General features: G+C 35.8%; 1 protein-coding gene across 4 annotated transcripts in view; it reads left to right on the top strand.

Annotated features, from left to right (window-relative positions):
• Positions 1-18,579, top strand: part of OPA1 (OPA1 mitochondrial dynamin like GTPase) — a 47,647-nt gene that overhangs the window by 14,818 nt on the left and 14,250 nt on the right. For all 4 annotated transcript variants that reach the window (XM_056498539.1, XM_056498541.1, XM_056498538.1 and 1 more), the window contains 22 exons: positions 337-390; positions 1,444-1,548; positions 2,450-2,536; positions 3,403-3,516; positions 3,837-3,917; positions 4,309-4,383; positions 4,699-4,770; positions 4,911-5,010; positions 5,534-5,664; positions 6,187-6,259; positions 6,351-6,423; positions 6,686-6,801; positions 7,386-7,450; positions 8,043-8,119; positions 8,364-8,529; positions 9,032-9,184; positions 9,474-9,582; positions 10,217-10,296; positions 11,441-11,581; positions 12,886-13,002; positions 13,404-13,497; positions 13,810-13,920. In XM_056498539.1, the coding sequence (XP_056354514.1) occupies positions 337-390; positions 1,444-1,548; positions 2,450-2,536; positions 3,403-3,516; positions 3,837-3,917; positions 4,309-4,383; positions 4,699-4,770; positions 4,911-5,010; positions 5,534-5,664; positions 6,187-6,259; positions 6,351-6,423; positions 6,686-6,801; positions 7,386-7,450; positions 8,043-8,119; positions 8,364-8,529; positions 9,032-9,184; positions 9,474-9,582; positions 10,217-10,296; positions 11,441-11,581; positions 12,886-13,002; positions 13,404-13,497; positions 13,810-13,920 (2,194 nt within the window). The remainder of the gene's footprint in view (positions 1-336; positions 391-1,443; positions 1,549-2,449; positions 2,537-3,402; positions 3,517-3,836; positions 3,918-4,308; positions 4,384-4,698; positions 4,771-4,910; positions 5,011-5,533; positions 5,665-6,186; positions 6,260-6,350; positions 6,424-6,685; positions 6,802-7,385; positions 7,451-8,042; positions 8,120-8,363; positions 8,530-9,031; positions 9,185-9,473; positions 9,583-10,216; positions 10,297-11,440; positions 11,582-12,885; positions 13,003-13,403; positions 13,498-13,809; positions 13,921-18,579) is intronic.

Below are 18,579 nucleotides of genomic sequence, written 5' to 3' on the forward strand. Positions count from 1 at the left end.
TGACCACTAAAACTACATTTAATTCAGTGGCCAGGAATCAGCACCATATGAAACTGCTTTTCCTTAAGTTCACTTTCCCAGTATTAAGTCTTGAAGAGTTAATTTTTACATTTGCATGTACTGAAATTCAGACAGTTCTCTGATGTGAACCTCCAGTTGCAGATGGGGCTTTCCATCAGCTTTAAATTTCAAATGCTAATTGAAGAACTTTACTTGCTGTAAAATGCATGTCAAGTCACTTTCCTTATGTGGAATGAAGCTTTCAGTTTGTAATTTGGTTACTTACAGTGCTTAAAGTATGCAAGTCATGGTAGCTATGATTGTTTTTCTTTGTAGGTTTCTGACAAAGAGAAGATCGATCAGCTTCAAGAAGAACTTCTACGCACTCAGGTGACTTTTCTGAGTTGTTGATGCTTTAAGTAGTGGTTTACGTGCAGCAAAACTCAGATTTACTAGACAAAAGCACACCTGCAGTATATTTGGTAAAAATGCAGTGCTTTTTTCAATCTCTGAATGTATCAATGCAGAGTTCCCTCTGTTGGCACATTCCAAAGGTCAGTCTAGTCTGTTCTTCTCTGACAATGACTTACAGAATGCAAGACCTCATTCCAACCAAGTTTTAATTTGTCCTTGATTAGCAAGGCAGAACTAGTTATTTGTAAGCTAGATTTTTTCAGGGATGCTGCACATTAATCATATTTGTCAATGTTCTGGTTTTCTTGCTTGTGTTAATGTACAGTTAATCTTTTTATCTGCAGGCTTATAAATTGATTGGCTCTTTGGCTCACCTACATTGTTTTATAGGTGCTTTATTAACTTCATTATATATTTACTAGTCTTGAGTGCATTTATTACTTACCTTTTTTTTAATAAGATATTGAAATTTGAATTGTTTTTAAAAGTACACTCAGGCCAAATATATTTCCACATTGTAGAAAAACATTTTCAGAGTGGATATCAATACTATATACATCTCTCCTCTTCAGAGTGCTGTTGCAGTCTCCTAAAAGGGGCTAAGCTGGTACAGTTGTGTGTCAATCTCAGGTTTTATGCTGAAGAAGGGGTCTATACAAGGCTTGCACATTTACATTCAAGCTCCATTTTGGTTGAATGTCCAGTTCCCACTGACACTGATTTCTGTCTGATTCCATATATGTGTAGCTTCTCTGAAAATGGTGCTTAAAGATTCATCTTTATGTCCTGAGGTTTGAACAGTGTGGTCTTATAAAAACTTTTGAAGCAAAAGAGTTACATTGAAGAAAGAAAAAATATTCTAACACTCTTCTCTTGGTAATCTTGTATCCTTAATAACTAGGTCACAAATCTTTCTATGTTTTTGAACTACTTGACTGAAGGATTATGTATTTTTCATAGGTAAAACTTTGCTTGTGTGAATCTGCTATGTCCATAATTACACAAATGTGCTTGTACTGCTTTTTATAGCTCAAATACCAAAGAATGCTTGAGCGACTAGAGAAGGAGAACAAAGAATTAAGAAAATTGGTATTGCAAAGAGATGACAAGGGAATTCATCAGAGGAAGTTAAAGGTATGTGTTGAAATATAATTATGCCATATTTTCCATTATGCTATTCAAAATTACATTTATATAAACTTCTAATAGTTGTTTTAATATACCTCTGTTAATTTTTTGAGTCATCAAGACTTTTATATAACCTTTATTTTTTAACTATATGTAACTTTTGGAAGTGGCTTCAATTGAAAAACACAAAGGGGTTACCGTGTCTAACTAAATAACTTAGGTAAGTGATTGAGAAATGTGGCTTGTGTTTTCATGTAGCTTCACTGTATTTTTGGATAATCTTGCTTCCAACTCTTCTTGCTCACGCAGTCTGATACCTTTGTGCTTTGTTATGAGTCTCATTGGGTTTGGTAGGAGTAAGTTATGGGATAAGGGAACATCATTTAATGACTATATAAGTCCAGTGAGACTGGCTTTTGTTTTTGTCTGCTAACATCCTGAGCATTATAAAAATGGATGTTTTCTGCTTCTCTGTGTCATTTATTAAGCTGTATGGATCTTTCTCTTTCCTCTGGGAGCTGAAAGGTGAATCTTACTTGTGCAGAATAAGATTGATAACTCTATATCCTTATGAATGTTTATAGTTCATCAAACTAAATAAATCTGGATGTTTAATGGAAGAAACTCAATTTAGCTTAACTTGAAAGCTGCAAAGTTTGCACTCAGTTGCTCTCTTACACTGTACATAGGAGCTCTCGTTTTCCTCCTTCATCCACAGGAGTCAAGAAGTGATTTTACTTGATATTGTATTACATAGAACAAAGATCTGTACTGCAATATAGACAGCTGTGGTTTCAAGCCATCAGGAGAAAGTGAAAACATTTTTACACAAGTTCACAGAAGAAGTAGTCTGAAACCCTTGTTCTCTTATTTGGATGTGTTTTCTCTCTCTACTTTTTTTTTGTAGAAGTCCTTGATTGATATGTATTCTGAAGTACTTGACATCCTGTCTGATTATGATGCCAGTTATAACACTCAAGATCACCTACCTCGAGTAAGTAGATAACAAATCCAATGATTTTTACTGAAACACCAGTTTGACAATTAAATAGAGCATTTAATTATATTTCAGGATAATCCAGATTTAGTGCTAGGCTATTTTCTTGTAACTCTGCCTTTTTGCTCAAGACTTGTCTTTCATTTTAGATGCAGTAAGATAATTTTGAAAATAACCAATTTAACCTAGCCAAGCCTGTTTTGGCTCTTAGATAAACCCTGTCTAGATTCAGTTAATGCTGCTGTGCTGAGCTTTTCATTTGAAATGTTTTCAGTCTGTGCACCCCATTCCTCCTCAGCTTTGTAAAATGGTTGTTGTTTCCCACTGTGTAAGTGGAGCTGAGTAAGGTGCCCTGTCCATCTCCCACAGCAATGCTGTTGTTAGGGGAGGATTTGAGAAGGGGTTAGGCTGCCTGCTGGTGTAGGAGAGAGCCAGGAATGCTTCCTGCTTTCACAACCACCTGTAGCATTGGTAGCTTTTACAGGAAGCCGCTAAGATGGAGAAATTCAGGATTCAGCTCTTTCCAGGCAGAAGCAGCATCTACCAGATGAGTAGTGTTTTGCCTGCTGAAAGGATTTTGTACAAGAAGAGATGCCTGTCACAAGAGCAACAAGCCCTCCCTCTCTTCATTAGATGCTCTGCCAGGATGCTTTGTGGACTGTGCTGTCTAGAGCACAAGTCATTTTTTTTTGTTTGACTGCAAGTTAGTATTTCTTCAAAGATTCAATCTTTAAACCAATGCATTTATTATCAAGCAGAATACAGCTGGTGTTGATACACATGTATGTCTTCCTAGTCAGCTTTTGTCTAGACTTCCAAAATGTCCTTCCAAAAGCCAGTGACTGTTTAAACTTTCACTTAAGGTGGTGGTGGTTGGAGATCAAAGTGCAGGAAAAACCAGCGTGTTAGAAATGATCGCACAAGCCCGCATATTCCCTCGAGGCTCTGGGGAGATGATGACACGTTCCCCTGTCAAGGTAAGGAACACCATCATCTCTGAATCAGCATTTGCTATGTTGTTCTCCCTGATCATTACATTGATTGAAGCATACATGTACAAAGGTTTTTAAATGCCTCTAAGCAAGGGAGTTGTTTCAGCCAATGACAAAAGCTCTGCAGGTCTGTATATGATCCATGTGTACTGTCTAAATAGTAGCAGTACCATTTATTAATTTTGTGCTAAATAAGCACTACATATAATTGTCTTTCTACAGAGGGAAGTGTACATATGCCATGTACTTCTCATGTTTCTGTGTTAGATTTGCTATACTTTCTCATTAAAGCTTTTAACATTTAGGTAACCCTTAGTGAAGGTCCCCACCATGTGGCTTTATTCAAAGACAGCTCTCGGGAGTTTGATCTGACCAAAGAGGAGGATGTAAGTATAATAAAGTGACTGTAAGTTAATGAGACTTGTATTGATTCTCTGAATAATTTTGTGTCTCTGTGATCTCTAAGCCCCTGTTTAATTAGAGTGAAAGATATTTAGTAGGGCAAGGCATTGTAGTAGATCTCTTTGGCTGACACTGAAGTGGATAAAATGTAGTGCTCCTTGTGCCAAGACACTTTTTGAAGCCTGAAGGGATCTGCAGGTAATCTGTCATTTAGTGTCCTCCCCATTTACCAGACTTACTAAACATGCATTTGAAATAATACCTATAACCTGAGATCTTCATTCCTAACTAAAAGTGGTTTTCTGTGTAGGTAATTTTTAATCTATCACAGTTATAAAGAGTTTTGTGTTTGATATTTTGCTTTTCTTGTAACAGCTTGCAGCTTTGAGAAATGAAATAGAAATCAGAATGAGAAATAGTGTGAAAGAAGGTTGCACTGTCAGCACTGAGGTAAGACTTGTCAAATATGTAATGGCAAATATCTGTACATGTATATATTTTGTAAATATTCTTCAACTGGGAGACTGGTAAATCCAGTTTTCATATACTTTGTATTTTGCAAAGTGTATTTCGACTGTTAAAATCAGATTTATACAAAAATTACTTGCATTAAAAGTTGTACTTCCTATTTAAAATGACAGGTTGTTGCTGATTAAAACATATGTGTGTAAATGTGTCATATAGTTTTATATATGTGTATTTGTCTATGTAACTACATGCAAAGTAGGTGGTGTATAAACCTCTAATTTCAATTTTATTTCACAGACCATCTCCTTAAGTGTGAAAGGTCCTGGTTTGCAGCGAATGGTATTGGTTGATTTACCTGGAGTCATTAGTGTAAGTATGCAGTAATTTCAACAATGAAGACATGTAAATGAGGTAGTGTTATTGGTGAGAGCATTAGCTGTTGTGGGTTTTTAACATGTTTTTTTGTCTTTGTTTTTCTTTAAATATTTATCTCCATATGCATATTAAAGACTGTGACATCAGGTATGGCTCCAGATACAAAGGAAACTATCTTTAGCATCAGCAAGGCCTACATGCAGAATCCTAATGCCATCATCCTCTGTATTCAAGGTACTAAGAGTCTAAACAATTATCCATTTATATTTATAATCATGGTTCTTATGTTACCCTGGAGTCTGTTCTGATAGTATTTTTCCTTTTGTGGTAATTTGTGTAGTGTACAAAACAGCATACTGTGGAATGTGTGCTTATAAATTAAGCCAATCTGAGCAAAATCTGGCAAAAAGCAACTTTTTGTAAGAGTTTTTTGTAGCATTAAAGAAAAATCGTGGTGGTAAAATTTCAAGTTTTCCACAAAAGTGTTTTTGGAGGTAGCATGCAATAATATTGAATATAATATAGTGCTGAATATTTTGAGTAAGCTGGTACTTCTTCAAAACAGAACTACAACAAGCTGGTTTGTTTTGATTCTGGGAACAAAGACATTTTTCCACTATGTGTATCCAAGAATGGAACATAAGTCTAATTGTACTGGGTTAAATTTGTAACATGGAACTTACTTGATAGCCACTGTGTTTTCAGTAGTGTGTGTTAGATTACATAGTCCCTAAAATAAACTTTGTATTTATTTTAGATGGGTCAGTAGATGCAGAACGCAGTATTGTCACAGACTTAGTCAGCCAAATGGATCCCCAAGGAAAAAGGACAATATTTGTGTTGACTAAGGTTGATCTTGCAGAGAAAAATGTGGCTAGTCCAAACAGGGTGAGTTGAAACTCTTTTTCTCACATTGTACTCTCTGAAGTCATGCATGGTAAAATACTTCAGATGCTGTCAGAGGTATTGGACCTCACCTGCCTGTTTGAAATGGTTTTGAGTGCTTATTTCTGTATTCAGTGTGATTTTTTTTTTTTTTTTTTTGTGTGTGTAGATGTTGTTTTAATCTCTCAGGCCTTACTTTCAGTGATCAGCTATGGGACTGTAGTCTCAGCTTGCTATAATACTGATTCCTTTCATGGTGACTTGAATAAGTTCCATTTCCCAAAAAGGCTTTAAGATGTACTGGGATAGGCATTCCTGTTGTGTTTTGTGTTCTGCTGCGTTATACCTTATTTGATTTATGCCTTTATTTTTTTTGTCTTTATTCTCAATAGAACACGTAGTCCTATGACAATCTGCAGTAGTCTGTGGATAGATATAAGTAGATCTGGCCTTAAAATTGTGCTGAAGGAAAGGATGTCTCTGTGTAAAGTTAATGACGGTCTTTTTAATCCTTTATTTTCATAGATCCAGCAAATCATTGAAGGCAAACTCTTCCCAATGAAAGCTTTGGGTTATTTTGCAGTTGTTACTGGAAAAGGTAAAGAGAGCTCTAACTCTGTTCATTTTATCCTTGGTAGCCCAGAAAGCTGTCTAAATGGAACTGTTGCAGCACTCTTTTCTTTCTGCAGGAAACAGCAGTGAAAGCATTGAATCTATTAAAGAATACGAAGAGGAATTTTTTCAAAATTCAAAGCTGTTAAAGTATGTTGCTATTTTATTCTTTCTATTAAATGAGCCTTTGGTAAATGCTAGCATCAGTTTTTCTTATTGAGTTTAAGAGGATTGCAGTGTGGAAACACTGAGATATAATTTGCTTAAATTAAGTATCATGTTGAGGTTACCAATTTGTCCTGGTTTCCTAATGTTTGCTGTAAGTCACTGGATACAGACAGGCATCTTCAGTTTATTCCGTTGCAGTTCTGGGCCATTCTTTCAAGGTTTGTTCCTCTGTCTGTCTTTACAGGACAAGTATGCTGAAAGCACATCAAGTAACAACAAAGAACTTAAGTCTTGCTGTGTCAGACTGCTTTTGGAAAATGGTGAGAGAGTCTGTGGAGCAGCAAGCAGATGCTTTTAAAGGTAAGCATGTTTCCAAAAAGCAAGGGAAATAGCAACTTGCTGTTAAACAGTTATTTCTTCTGTGTGCATATAATACTGTTCTGCCAGCATGCTTGGGCAATTGTTTCATACATTTTATATGATCATCATTTCCCATTAATTGATAATTTGCCTCAGGTAATTTCTAGAAAAAAGTAAAAAAGTAATGTATGTTGTGAAGTACCACTTGCTCTAAAAACCAAAGGAGTAAGTATGCAGAACAAAAATCAAGTTGGGGTTTTTTTTTGTGGGCAAAACACAGTTCTTCCACTGGATTAAGGTGTTTAAAATGACTTCCTGCATAAAGGTAACATCTGGTCAGTCAGGGCAGGGCTGACATGTGCAGAGCTGGAAGTTGAATGCTCCACTGTGCTTTTTTAATGCATGAATTCTGCAATTTGTAGACAGAGTGTCTTGACATAGACAGAAAAAAATTCCACTCATTTGCAGACATGCTTAAAGTTCTTGGTGAGTTTTTCATAAGCAAGATTTATGGCAATTTTAAGTTAGTCATGAAGTGCATATGGACAATTAGAAAAAAAAGGCCCTGTTTCTGATTTTTGCAGCCACACGTTTCAATCTTGAGACGGAATGGAAGAACAATTACCCCCGGTTGCGAGAGCTTGACAGGGTAAATTACACTACTGCTTTCATTGGTGTGCTACAAAGGGTTGAAGATTATTAATTAAAATTCATGCCTTTTAATTTCATTTGCAGAGGTTTCTTAAAGTTAACATAAAGTACTGACATGTCAAAATGTTAGGATGGTATAAATTATTGTAGGGGAAGGAAATACTGTTCTTCAGAATTGTGATGCTTCAGCACTTATGTCCTTGACTCTTCTAGTACACAGCTACCTGACTTAACTTGCCCTCAGGGACAGGTCAGTGTTTCTTTGTTATCATGACAGAACTGGCAAAGAGAGGTTACATTCCCTGGTCTTTCAAACAGAGTAGCAAAACAATTGGAATCTCATTTTCTAATTCTTTTATAGAGATCCTGAATATTGAAATGCCATGCCTGGACAAAGGCATGCAAGATATGGGGGGAAGATGTGTGGTAAACCAGGGTAGCTGGTGATATGCACACACATTTGTTCAGAATATGACCAGGAGGTATCATCTGAGCCTTAAAGGCATTAAGAGAAAGATTTTGGATTTTTTTACCTTTTGTATGGAAACATAATCAAACTGTACTTAATCTTATTATTTCCTTTTGTACAGAATGAACTGTTTGAGAAAGCAAAGAATGAGATTCTTGATGAAGTCATAAGTTTGACTCAGGTCACACCAAAGCACTGGTATGGTAATTTTTTCTTTTCTTTTTTTTTTTTTTTTCATAATTTACTAGGAGAAGTTTGCCTTTAAAATAGAGTTCTAGTAAACAACATTCTCAAATATAAGTAAGAAACTGTTTTACTTGGTCAATGTATTGTATTCCTGTGATCTGTAGTGTTGTTTTCTGTGTTCCTAACAAATTGAATGCACAGCTATTAATCACTTCTGTACTGGAAACCATCACATCTTTTACAACTCTCATTTTAGGGAGGATATGCTTGAGAAAACTTTATGGGAAAGGGTATCTACTCATGTGATTGAGAACATATACCTGCCAGCAGCACAGACTGCAAACTCAGGGACATTTAACACCACTGTGGACATCAAACTGAAGCAGTGGACTGACAAGCAACTGCCTAATAAAGCAGTAGAGGTGAGAATTCAGTTATTTAAATAAAAGAAACTTAATTACAATTTAAAATGAAAGCGTAACTACAGAGAAGTAAGGTGGTGTTTGAATGGACGACTGCAGTTCTTTTAACCAGCTTACATGTAAGAAAAGGCTGGCAAGATCTTGATGCCTCAGAACCATGCAGAGTAGAAACATTGTATTTTGCTCTTCTGGTGGATTTTGCCTATTAAAGAAAACGTGAACCTATTTTTGCAAGGTTAACAAACCTCTCAAGTAGGTATATTCACATTTAATAGATTTATGCAAATTTAACAGAATTCTGTTGCTACAGTGAAGCAAAGTTTAGTGTTGCTTTTATTAGTAGTGGATATGCAGCAAAGGAAGTCAGTGATTTACACTTGCCTTGTTTTTTTGGAAAGTCTCCAGATTTTCATATTTGGAAGAATTGTAATAAATGTACCTTTATCAGCTGGTGCATGATGTAATGGTCCGTTTCAGGAGGAATTGTTTGCTAACTTTCCAGGTGGCATGGGAGACTTTGCAAGAAGAATTTTCCCGTTTCATGACAGAAAGAAGAGGAAAAGAGCATGATGATATCTTTGATAAACTGAAGCAAGCTGTCAAAGAAGAAACTATTAAGCGACATAAATGGAATGAGAGAGCAGAGGATAGCCTGGTATATAACATCATTTCATTTCATTTCCTTGTTTATAGGTTCTGTAATCCAGAGGGACTTCATATCTTTTGCTTTATTTTTTCCATTATTTATGCAGGCTGTAGAAAAGAGTGAGAGGCGCACAAAAATTTGGGCAGTGCTTTGAAAGGTGCCACTTGAATATCTTATGTGTGCCCAATATAATCTGTTTTAGCAGACTTAACAAATGAAAAGAATACTAGAAATGAGTTATTGACTAAATCCTGAGTAAATTATTTACTGCATGCTGAAGTGACATTCTGTATTGCAGCGGGTGATCCAGCACAATGCTTTAGAAGATCGGTCAATATCTGATAAACAGCAGTGGGATGCAGCCATTCATTTCATGGAAGAGACGCTCCAAAGTCGCCTCAAAGACAGTGAGTGGTGTCATGTATTCCACTCTTTGACCCTTTTTAATCTGAGCCAGTCTTGATCTAGTTCACTTCACTGAAGTGCAGCCTTTGTATCAGCCCAACTGACACAGTGGTGACTGCCTGCAATGGTACTGATATAAATATTTAGCAAAATACAGCCTCAAAAGCTCTCATGCTCTTCCTCTTAAAATGAGACAACTGAATGAGAAGCACTAGAGATTTTTAAAGTTAAAAAATGGTCTAAATGCACATGTAGGAGAACAGGATAAATTTGGGAAAAATAGTTGGTCTGTTTATGGTTTCTAGCAAAATCAGTTTTGATGCAAGTTGCAGCCAAGGTAAGATTTGAGTTTTTTAAGTGCTTGATTTGGAACCAGGAGGATGGTCTCAGTAGAGGGATGTTGTGTTTTTTGTGTACTTTTTGAAGTATCTACTGGTTGGAAGTAATTTTTAAATTTTAGTAAAATACATCAACCGTTGCTTGAAGTAAAAGACACCTAACTTAACTCAGTGTGGTGTATTTTATGTTCTTCAACATAAAGTGTTCATTTTTGTTCACATACTTAATTTTGAAAGTATAAATTTGGCTGATTGCATATATTTTGTTTGATGATTAATATCATGCCCCCTTTTCCAGCTGAATCTGTTATTGAAGATATGGTTGGTCCAAACTGGAAAAAAAGATGGTTGCACTGGGTAGGCCGCACCAAAGAACAGGTAAAAGGAAAAAAAATTATAAAAAAAATATAGTTTGCTACCTTTAGAAAACTTTGATTATTACTCAATAAATTTTCAAAACTACCAATTCTCTTCACATTACTTAGATGACTACAAAAAAACCTTGCTTGCTGTTGTTTTAAATAGCATGGAGAATTTCCTATACTTTTTCCATGTGTCATCTACAGAGTGATTTGTAAATTGTTTTCCATTTTTTGACTGAATTACATCTTTGCTATGATGCCATTGACCTGTGTATTGAAGTTCTTTCAGTAGAAAGAAATCAGTGAAGGCAGGTGGAAACTGGGCTATTCCCTTCTATACTTTTCATGCTTGCCTTCTCTAAACAGAAGTCACATGCAGTTTCCTGTCATGCTCTGTTTGGATTTAATTAGTATGTGATAGCATTATCACTCACATTGTAATCGCAGTTGTATCTTCTGATTGACCATATTCATCCTAACATCTCCTTTCATTTGCTCATAGCTTTTGGAAATTTCCTTTGAATTTTAATTTGCAACTTTTGTTCAATGCCCAGAGATTATGGGCTTTTTATATTACTTTTCCTTGATGTTTCTCAAACTGATTCATACTTTAAAGAATTTAAAAGGTTAGAATAGGAAGTAATTGTTTCAGAGAAAGGAGTTTTACAGTCAGTTATATGCAGCCAGCTGTTGGAGCAAGGTAGTAGGAGCAAGTAGGACTTCAGCCTATATTAATTGACTTTTATCAACAGCACCTTAAAGGTATGAATCCATAGAAAGCTCCTGCTAGCTAATAGGAAAAAAGTGTAATTCTCATCAGTGTCACAGGTGATATATGAATGTGAACCCTGCTAGCAGATACTCACATAGGGGAAAGGAGGCTAACACCTATGATTTTTTTTTCCACCCTTCTATTCTTGTTCTGCATTTCTGTGTATAATGAAAAGGAAAAAAAAATAAATTGACAGTGAATTATCCATTAAAATGCTATATCTGATGTGTCTGCATAAATTCCTTTTGAAGTAACTTAAAAGTAATAGTTTATAGTGTCAGATGTTTGTTCTGCCCTGGCTTATTAAGCAAATAGAGTGTTTATTGAGGGGGTGCTGATGATCTCTGAGTCTCTAATAATAAATTCCAACTAATCATTCCTATCCTAGAGTATTCGTAATGAAACAAAAAATGAACTTGAGAAATTGATCAAGTGCAATGAAGATCATCCAGCTTATCTGGCAAATGATGAAGTGACGACTGTCAGAAAGAATCTGGAAGCAAGAGGAGTAGCAGTGGATCCATGTCTGGTGAGATGCAGAATTGTTAGAAGACACATGGAAGCCCCCCGTGAACACTTGAATGTTTTCTAGATGGCAAAGAAGGCTTTATCTGAATACTGAATTTGTAATGCAGATGTTTCCAAACAAATCACTGACTGCACGCAATTCACACACTTCTGTTGGCTGGCAGACAGGCTGTACAGCGTTTTGGAATCTGTCTGTTTAGACTAGAATCAGAATCTGCAGAGCAGATTTTCTTGCCTACATTGTAACAAAGCTTATTAGAATTTATTGTTCAGATGTAATCAAGGCCTTTGTGAGCAAGTTACAGTAAGAACATACTGTGTATCCTAAAGCTTTCAGTGTGGTGAAAGTTTGTGAAGTTTGCTGTTCATTTGTACAATGAAGAGAGAGAATTTTTTTTTAAATACTTTGGAAAAGGCAGGAATTTTTTTAGAGTGTCCCAAGGGATTATATTGTACATTTGATATGGTCTGGAAAATGACATATCTCATTGCAGCAAAAGATCCTTAAAGGGAATTAGACCTATTATCTAATTAAATTTCAGATTTTAAATAAATGAAAATCCAGAGATTAATAAGTAGTAGATGTAGATTTCCTATAGCAGTGATTTATTTTCTGCAGTAACTTTGGCTACTTTTATGCCATTAATACATGCACTTCTAGGAAGAAGAGTTTTTGTAATATCTCCTACTCCTTTCTTGTACAGCACTTACCATTTTTTTATAAAGGTCATAGTGATCCACATCCTCTGCATGAGAAAGCTGAGTGCAAACTGAGGTTTTTTCCTAGCTAAGCAACTGATTTTCTTAATTATGTTTTATGGGTTTTCCAGAGAGGCATCTTGATACACATTTAATTTTGAAGAATTGAAACATAATAAGTCTAATCAAGAAAAGTTATAAATGTTTGTTTATGTAAGACCCATTAAATATTTCTCTAAGCTTTAATCTGGTTTAATTGGTAAATTAATGGGTACAAGTCAAAAATGTGTTCTCAGTGTTAAAAAATGTTTTGTAATATGTAATTTAAACGTGTTTTGGCTGCAGTATCTTTAAGCATTCAGTTATGCTCATGGAAGAGTAGGTCTTTAAATTCACAAGTCATCTGTAGTGTTTTCCAAGTGTAACTAACGCATTAATCATATCCCAGTTGCGGACAAATTGCTGAGAAATACTTAGATGTATGTTATATGATAGCAATAGTGGAATTTGGAGTTACATTTTAAAATTAAATGTAATCATAATCTAAGCACGATAGTGAGTGTATGCATTTATTTATTTAGTCAAATTTAAATACACTTTTCCTAGATTAAAGACACATGGCACCAAATCTATAGAAGATACTTCCTGAAGTCTGCTTTGAACCACTGCAATCTGTGTCGAAGAGGCTTCTATTATTATCAGAGGCATTTTGTGGACTCAGAGGTAAATAGAAGAACAGATGTTCTTTATCTGAATTGGTGTTTTGCCTTAATATTTCTATTTCAGTTGAAAAAAATCTAAAAATACTTCAAAGTAGCCTGACCAGATAGCTGGTGATCTCAGATATGTTTTACATGAGGCTTTTAATGGATAAAATACCATCCTGGTAGGAATTATGTAAAATGACCACTAGATATCAGCCATGACCTAAACATCTGTTTTTAATATATTTTTGATGTGTTTCCTTATTACCTAAACCAGTAATTCTGTGGGATTTTTGTGCAAGATATGGGTATATATACATGAGGTTACAGTTGCTGCTAAAAATGTCAAAAGAGATTCTTGTGTGTGTAAGATGTTCACTGGCCATCAGAGGTCTGACACCACAAGTTCTGTCGTTCCAGCTCGAATGTAATGACATCGTCCTCTTCTGGCGAATACAGCGGATGCTGGCAATTACAGCAAATACACTGAGGCAGCAGCTCACTAACACTGAAGGTAAGGCTCAGTCAGTGGAAGGGTTTGAAACAAAAAATTATCCCTTAAAAAAGTAATCCAATAATAATTTTGCTTAGAGGGGAAATACCCTTTGAAATATAAAAGTCTTTCTCAAAGAATTTCCGTTCTTAATGGTCCGAAGAAGGGGCTTCTGTGTTCAAAAGTTTGTCTTTTCTCCTGTCAGATTAATAAATATGGTAACATATATTGTGTCTCCAACAGATCTTCCCAAAATTTTGTCCTTAGGTCTTTGGAGTTGCAAAGGTGTTGCCAGTCACTTTTTTCTGGTTGCTTTGTTTTGTTTTTTTACAGTAAGGCGCTTGGAGAAGAATGTAAAGGAGGTGCTTGAAGATTTTGCTGAAGACAATGAAAAAAAGGTGAAGCTGCTAACTGGCAAGAGAGTGCAGCTTGCAGAGGATCTCAGTAAGTACCCACTCTGCAGTGTTTTGGAATGAGCTTGAAATGAAGCAAAATCTGAGCACTATCCTTGAGAATATTCAGTGTGATGGGGGTTGTTCATGTGCTGGCATTTATTTGATATCATACAGATTTTTTTCTCAAATACAGTCAGATCTTACTGATTCTAAGGTGGACACGGGTAAGTATAGTGTGATAATATAATTTACACTAGATGTAATTTCTCTTGTATAAGTATCTTGAAAAAATGTAGTTAAAACAGAGTAATATTTAAAGAGAGAATCCCCTTCCAGCGGGATTACATTAGTTTAATGCTTTGGGTAATTCAAAAAGTGCTCAAAACCCATTAGGTTTTTATGATTAATATAATAAGATTCTAAACAGTGAAAGTTTTTAAGGTGACAGTCTAATTTGAGAATGTTTCCTGTTGTCTGCTTGCACATCCAGTAGGGTTTAGGCTGACTTTTAGCTGATGGACCTTGTCTCACACATATACCATTGTCTTTTTGGCAGCATTCTGTCATTCTGTGAGACTTCCACTTAAACACCAGCTGTTCACTTTCTCTGGGATGGGAAAAAAAACAGTGTTATGCAAAAGGGAAAAGAAAAAAAAAGCTAGTGATAATGAAGTTCCTGTAGTTACATAAATGCCTGTATGTTCACATCACACGTGACCATTCTTCTTATGCCTCTACTTTGTGTCTGATGTAGAAACTAATTTTTGTCTTAAAATATGGCTTGGGATATTTAATTCGGAATAAATGAATATTGTGATTAGTTTAATTAGCAGTTTTTTAATTAGCAGAGTAATTAGGAAAGTTCTTATACCCAGGGTTCAGTGGGGCAGAGAAGCCTGCAATAGCTGTTAGTTATCTAAGTATTAATCATTATTTTATTTTTTTACATCCAAAATGTAATATAAAGTAAATGTTTTGCTTACAATAAACTCAAAATCTAAGGATTTATTTTTAGTAGTGCTGGTTTGGCTATGCTGAAAATGCTGTCTTATTGGAAGTATTGTTGTTGAAATCCCAGTGTATTTGTTGTCTTTTGGAAAATGTATTATTTTGGAATTGTGAGTAGGAGTTTTGGTGATCTAGGGCAAATTGCCTTTGTTTTCTTGACTGATCTCTGAAGCAGGTGCTATGACTATAATTTTCATGATAAGTACATAATTTTCTCCAAACATCCTGGGTTGCTTTTGAAATCCTGCATCAACCGTGGTGTAAACATTCTTTAGAGTCAGTAGAAATTGTTTTCCAGCATAAGAGGTTCTCCTCCTCTATATATGTTGAGGTAAAATGAGTGGTAGCTGCATAGTAGGATACAGACTTTTATTGAGGAATTTATTTTCTCTTTTTTTTTTATTTTATTTTCTCCTTTTCAAGCAGTGCTGCTTGCTTTATTGCTTTGATGCTGGATGCTGACTTTTTGGGCTTTTTTCCTGCACAAACACTGGTATAGAGTGAACCATGGTGATTTTGATTTATCCTCAAGTATTCCATGTTTTAAAACAAAATTAAAAAACCCTAACATGCCCATGATGTTTAAATTAACGTGTCTTTATTTTGCACTGGAATTGACTTAGAATTTTTGCATTGTCAACTTTGCTTTTCCCATTTCAAAGCAGTGGCAGCTGAGGTCATTATTTTGTAAACTAAAACTAGACCTGTAGGAGCAGCCTGTGTGTGTTCATAACCTGAGGTGTCAGTGCACTGGTATAAATGCTTCAAGTGTGTAGTTTGCATTTCATAAATTACTGTGTAGCAAAAACATGTCACTGCACTGTATTTCTTTAAATTCAGGAGGTCACAGATCCCACACGCATTTTTCTAAAGAAATAATTGTAATTCAGTACAAAACAATGTAGGATGACATGTTCTGCTTTATTGTACCTGTGGGAAGATTTTAAAACTACAAGTGCTGAGCTCTGTACTCATATCAGCTGTGTTCTTTCTGCATGCTTTTATTGCTAAGTGATTTTTATGGGAATATGACAGAAAAATGGGGTTTCTTTGCTTTTCCCTTGGTGAATAGAATGCTTTTCTACAGTGCAGAAGTTATTTTTTTATGTACCCCTGAGACAGATTTTGATAGCATAGAGCATTGAACTCCCAGATGGCTATAATTTCCTTCTTGTAGCACTTAGTAAAGTTCAGGACTCTCCTAAAGGAAAAAATCCTGACTCCTGTGACACCCCTTCATAAAGTATTGGTATTTTAATTAGGAATGGAAGTGATCTCCTGAATCACAAAGTCCAGTCTCTCCATTCAATGCAGCTGTGTTTATATAACCCAGCTGATTCGAATATCTTGAGCTCTGTCTTCAAATCAGTCACTTGTTGGGGCTCACTATTGACACTGAAAACATGTTCCAGGATGTCAGTCTTCTGGTGGTTACAAATATACTTCTAATTTCCAGTCTAAATTTGTAAATATGAGTCTGGGAGTCACTTCCTGATTAGAAACTCTACTTGCAAATGTAAATTATTTATATACCTGAGGTTGGGTTGCCTCCTCTTGATACTGATTATATGGGAACACTGTCTCACTCTGTTGTATCAGTCTTTTAACACTGAAGCACTGAAAATGTTTTATTGTTTATTCAGGATACTGGTTAATGGTATTACTAAGTGGGTGACTGGGTCTCATGATGAGAGCTCACATAGGACTCAAAACTTACTTGAGCAGGTTTTGTTTTCTGTGTTCTACAGCCTTGAATGGTGCTTTAACCTTATATAAGAGTGTTCCTTATATGACATTTATGCCCTGAATCTTGCTGCTTCTCACTGATCATATTTCAGGTATTATTCTATTCTGTATTTTACAGATCTTTGAAACAAACTATTAATTTTTTAATGTACTGAAGGTTGCTTTTTCTTCAAAAATATGCTTGAAATGTAGCATAAATGTATTCCTTAATGTGAGTATTGTCATGATACTTGTACCAGTGAATGGTTACTAAGTTTGTGGAAATAAAGAAGCCCTAGGACTAGACTCCTTTTGGAAGAAAGGATTGTATGGTGCAAAAAGGGGCAGAGGAGAAAATGAGTAGCTAAATCAGAAAAACTGACTTCAGAAATGTCCCACAATGCAATCACTCCATAAGAATGCTTGTGCTGGAAGATGCACCTGTGGTTGGTGTATCCCAGTGCCTGACCCCGGCAGTGAGCAGGCGTGGGAACAGCATAAGCATACAGTAGTACTTGCCTGTTATGCTCTCACAGCAGCCCACAATCTGTGGTTCCAAGATTTCCTAATCCTGAGGTAATATCTTTGTGATTAATAGGCATTCATGGATTTCTTTTCCCTCCTGTGAATTTCTCTAATTGCTTTTTGAACTCATGTAAACTTTGGCATCTGCAACATCCTGTGGCAATTAGTTCCAGGGTTCAACTACACATTGTGAGAAAAAGTACTTCCTTTTGTTTGTTTCTGAGCCACCTGCCAGTTTCATTTGGTTCTCCTTAGTTCTTGCACTGTGAAAGACCTTCAGTAATCTTTTTCTATTCATTTTTTTTTTGCCATTCATGACTTCACAGACATGTGTGCTACCTGCACTTGATGTTTTGATGTTCTTTTTTCTGACTTGGAAAGTTCTTATGGTATAGTTGCTCTTTGCATAGATGTTGTTTCCTGGTTTCAGTCAGCCTTGCCACTCTTTTCCTCTTTTCTTAGTTCCACTAAACCCTTTTTTAGGTGAAAGAGCACACCTTGCACAGAATATTTGAAATGCATCTGCATTATGGATTTATACACTTGTGTTGTGATGCTTTCTGGGTTTTATTCTGGTCCTTTTACAGTAATTCCTTACAGTTTCCTCTTTTGCCTGTTACTGAACAGTGAGCTGATGCTGCAGTAATCTATCTGCTACAACTCCCAAGTTCTTGTGTGAAAAATGACAGCCATGATATTTTCCTTTTCTTGTCATGTTTTTAAACAGTAGGTACACTTGAGATATGTTTATTGGTTTTTTATGATGAGGATGCAGAAAAAAGAGTTATTTGCTATCTGTCTCTTACATGTCTAACTGGGTACTTCAGGGTTATTTGGCAGTTGATATGAACCTGTTTTAATGCAGTTGTTCACAACCTCCCTCACAACTCTGGGGCATTATTTTTATTGAAGTTCTTCACCAAAGTTGTCTGCCATTTGAGGAACACAGCTCTGACTTGGATAGTTTCACCAGAAATAGGAGGAATTACATTTACTTTCCAGTTGGCACCTGTATCTTGATTGTGCTTACTGCTGAAGGACCAAATACTTTGATTTGGAATTTATATTCCATACAATGAAGTATTTGCTTAGCTACATCAGTATCTTAAATATACTGTGTTCCATAAAGAGTGAAACGAGATAGAAGCAGCTCAAGGTACAGTGGTAAACATTAATATTTTAAAAGGAGAATTTCACAGAAAAACTTCTTGGCAAGGCTGCCCTGTTTGTATTGTGGGCTTCAAGGCACTGGTGTGGGCTGGAGGGAAAATCTAATGGTGGCAAGTCAGCCCCTTCAAATTCCTGCAGCTGTTTCACACAAGTGTATGCAGCTCTACACAAATCTTTTCCACTTGCTCTTTTTGTTTTTAGATATTAATTACCCTTTATTTCTACAGTACCTTTGAAAATGGATGAGTCAATACATATCCCTTAATTTTATCAGTGATCT

The sequence above is a fragment of the Oenanthe melanoleuca genome, chromosome 9 (genome assembly GCF_029582105.1).
Source record: "Oenanthe melanoleuca isolate GR-GAL-2019-014 chromosome 9, OMel1.0, whole genome shotgun sequence".
In the NCBI taxonomy this organism is placed as follows: Eukaryota; Metazoa; Chordata; class Aves; order Passeriformes; family Muscicapidae; genus Oenanthe; species Oenanthe melanoleuca.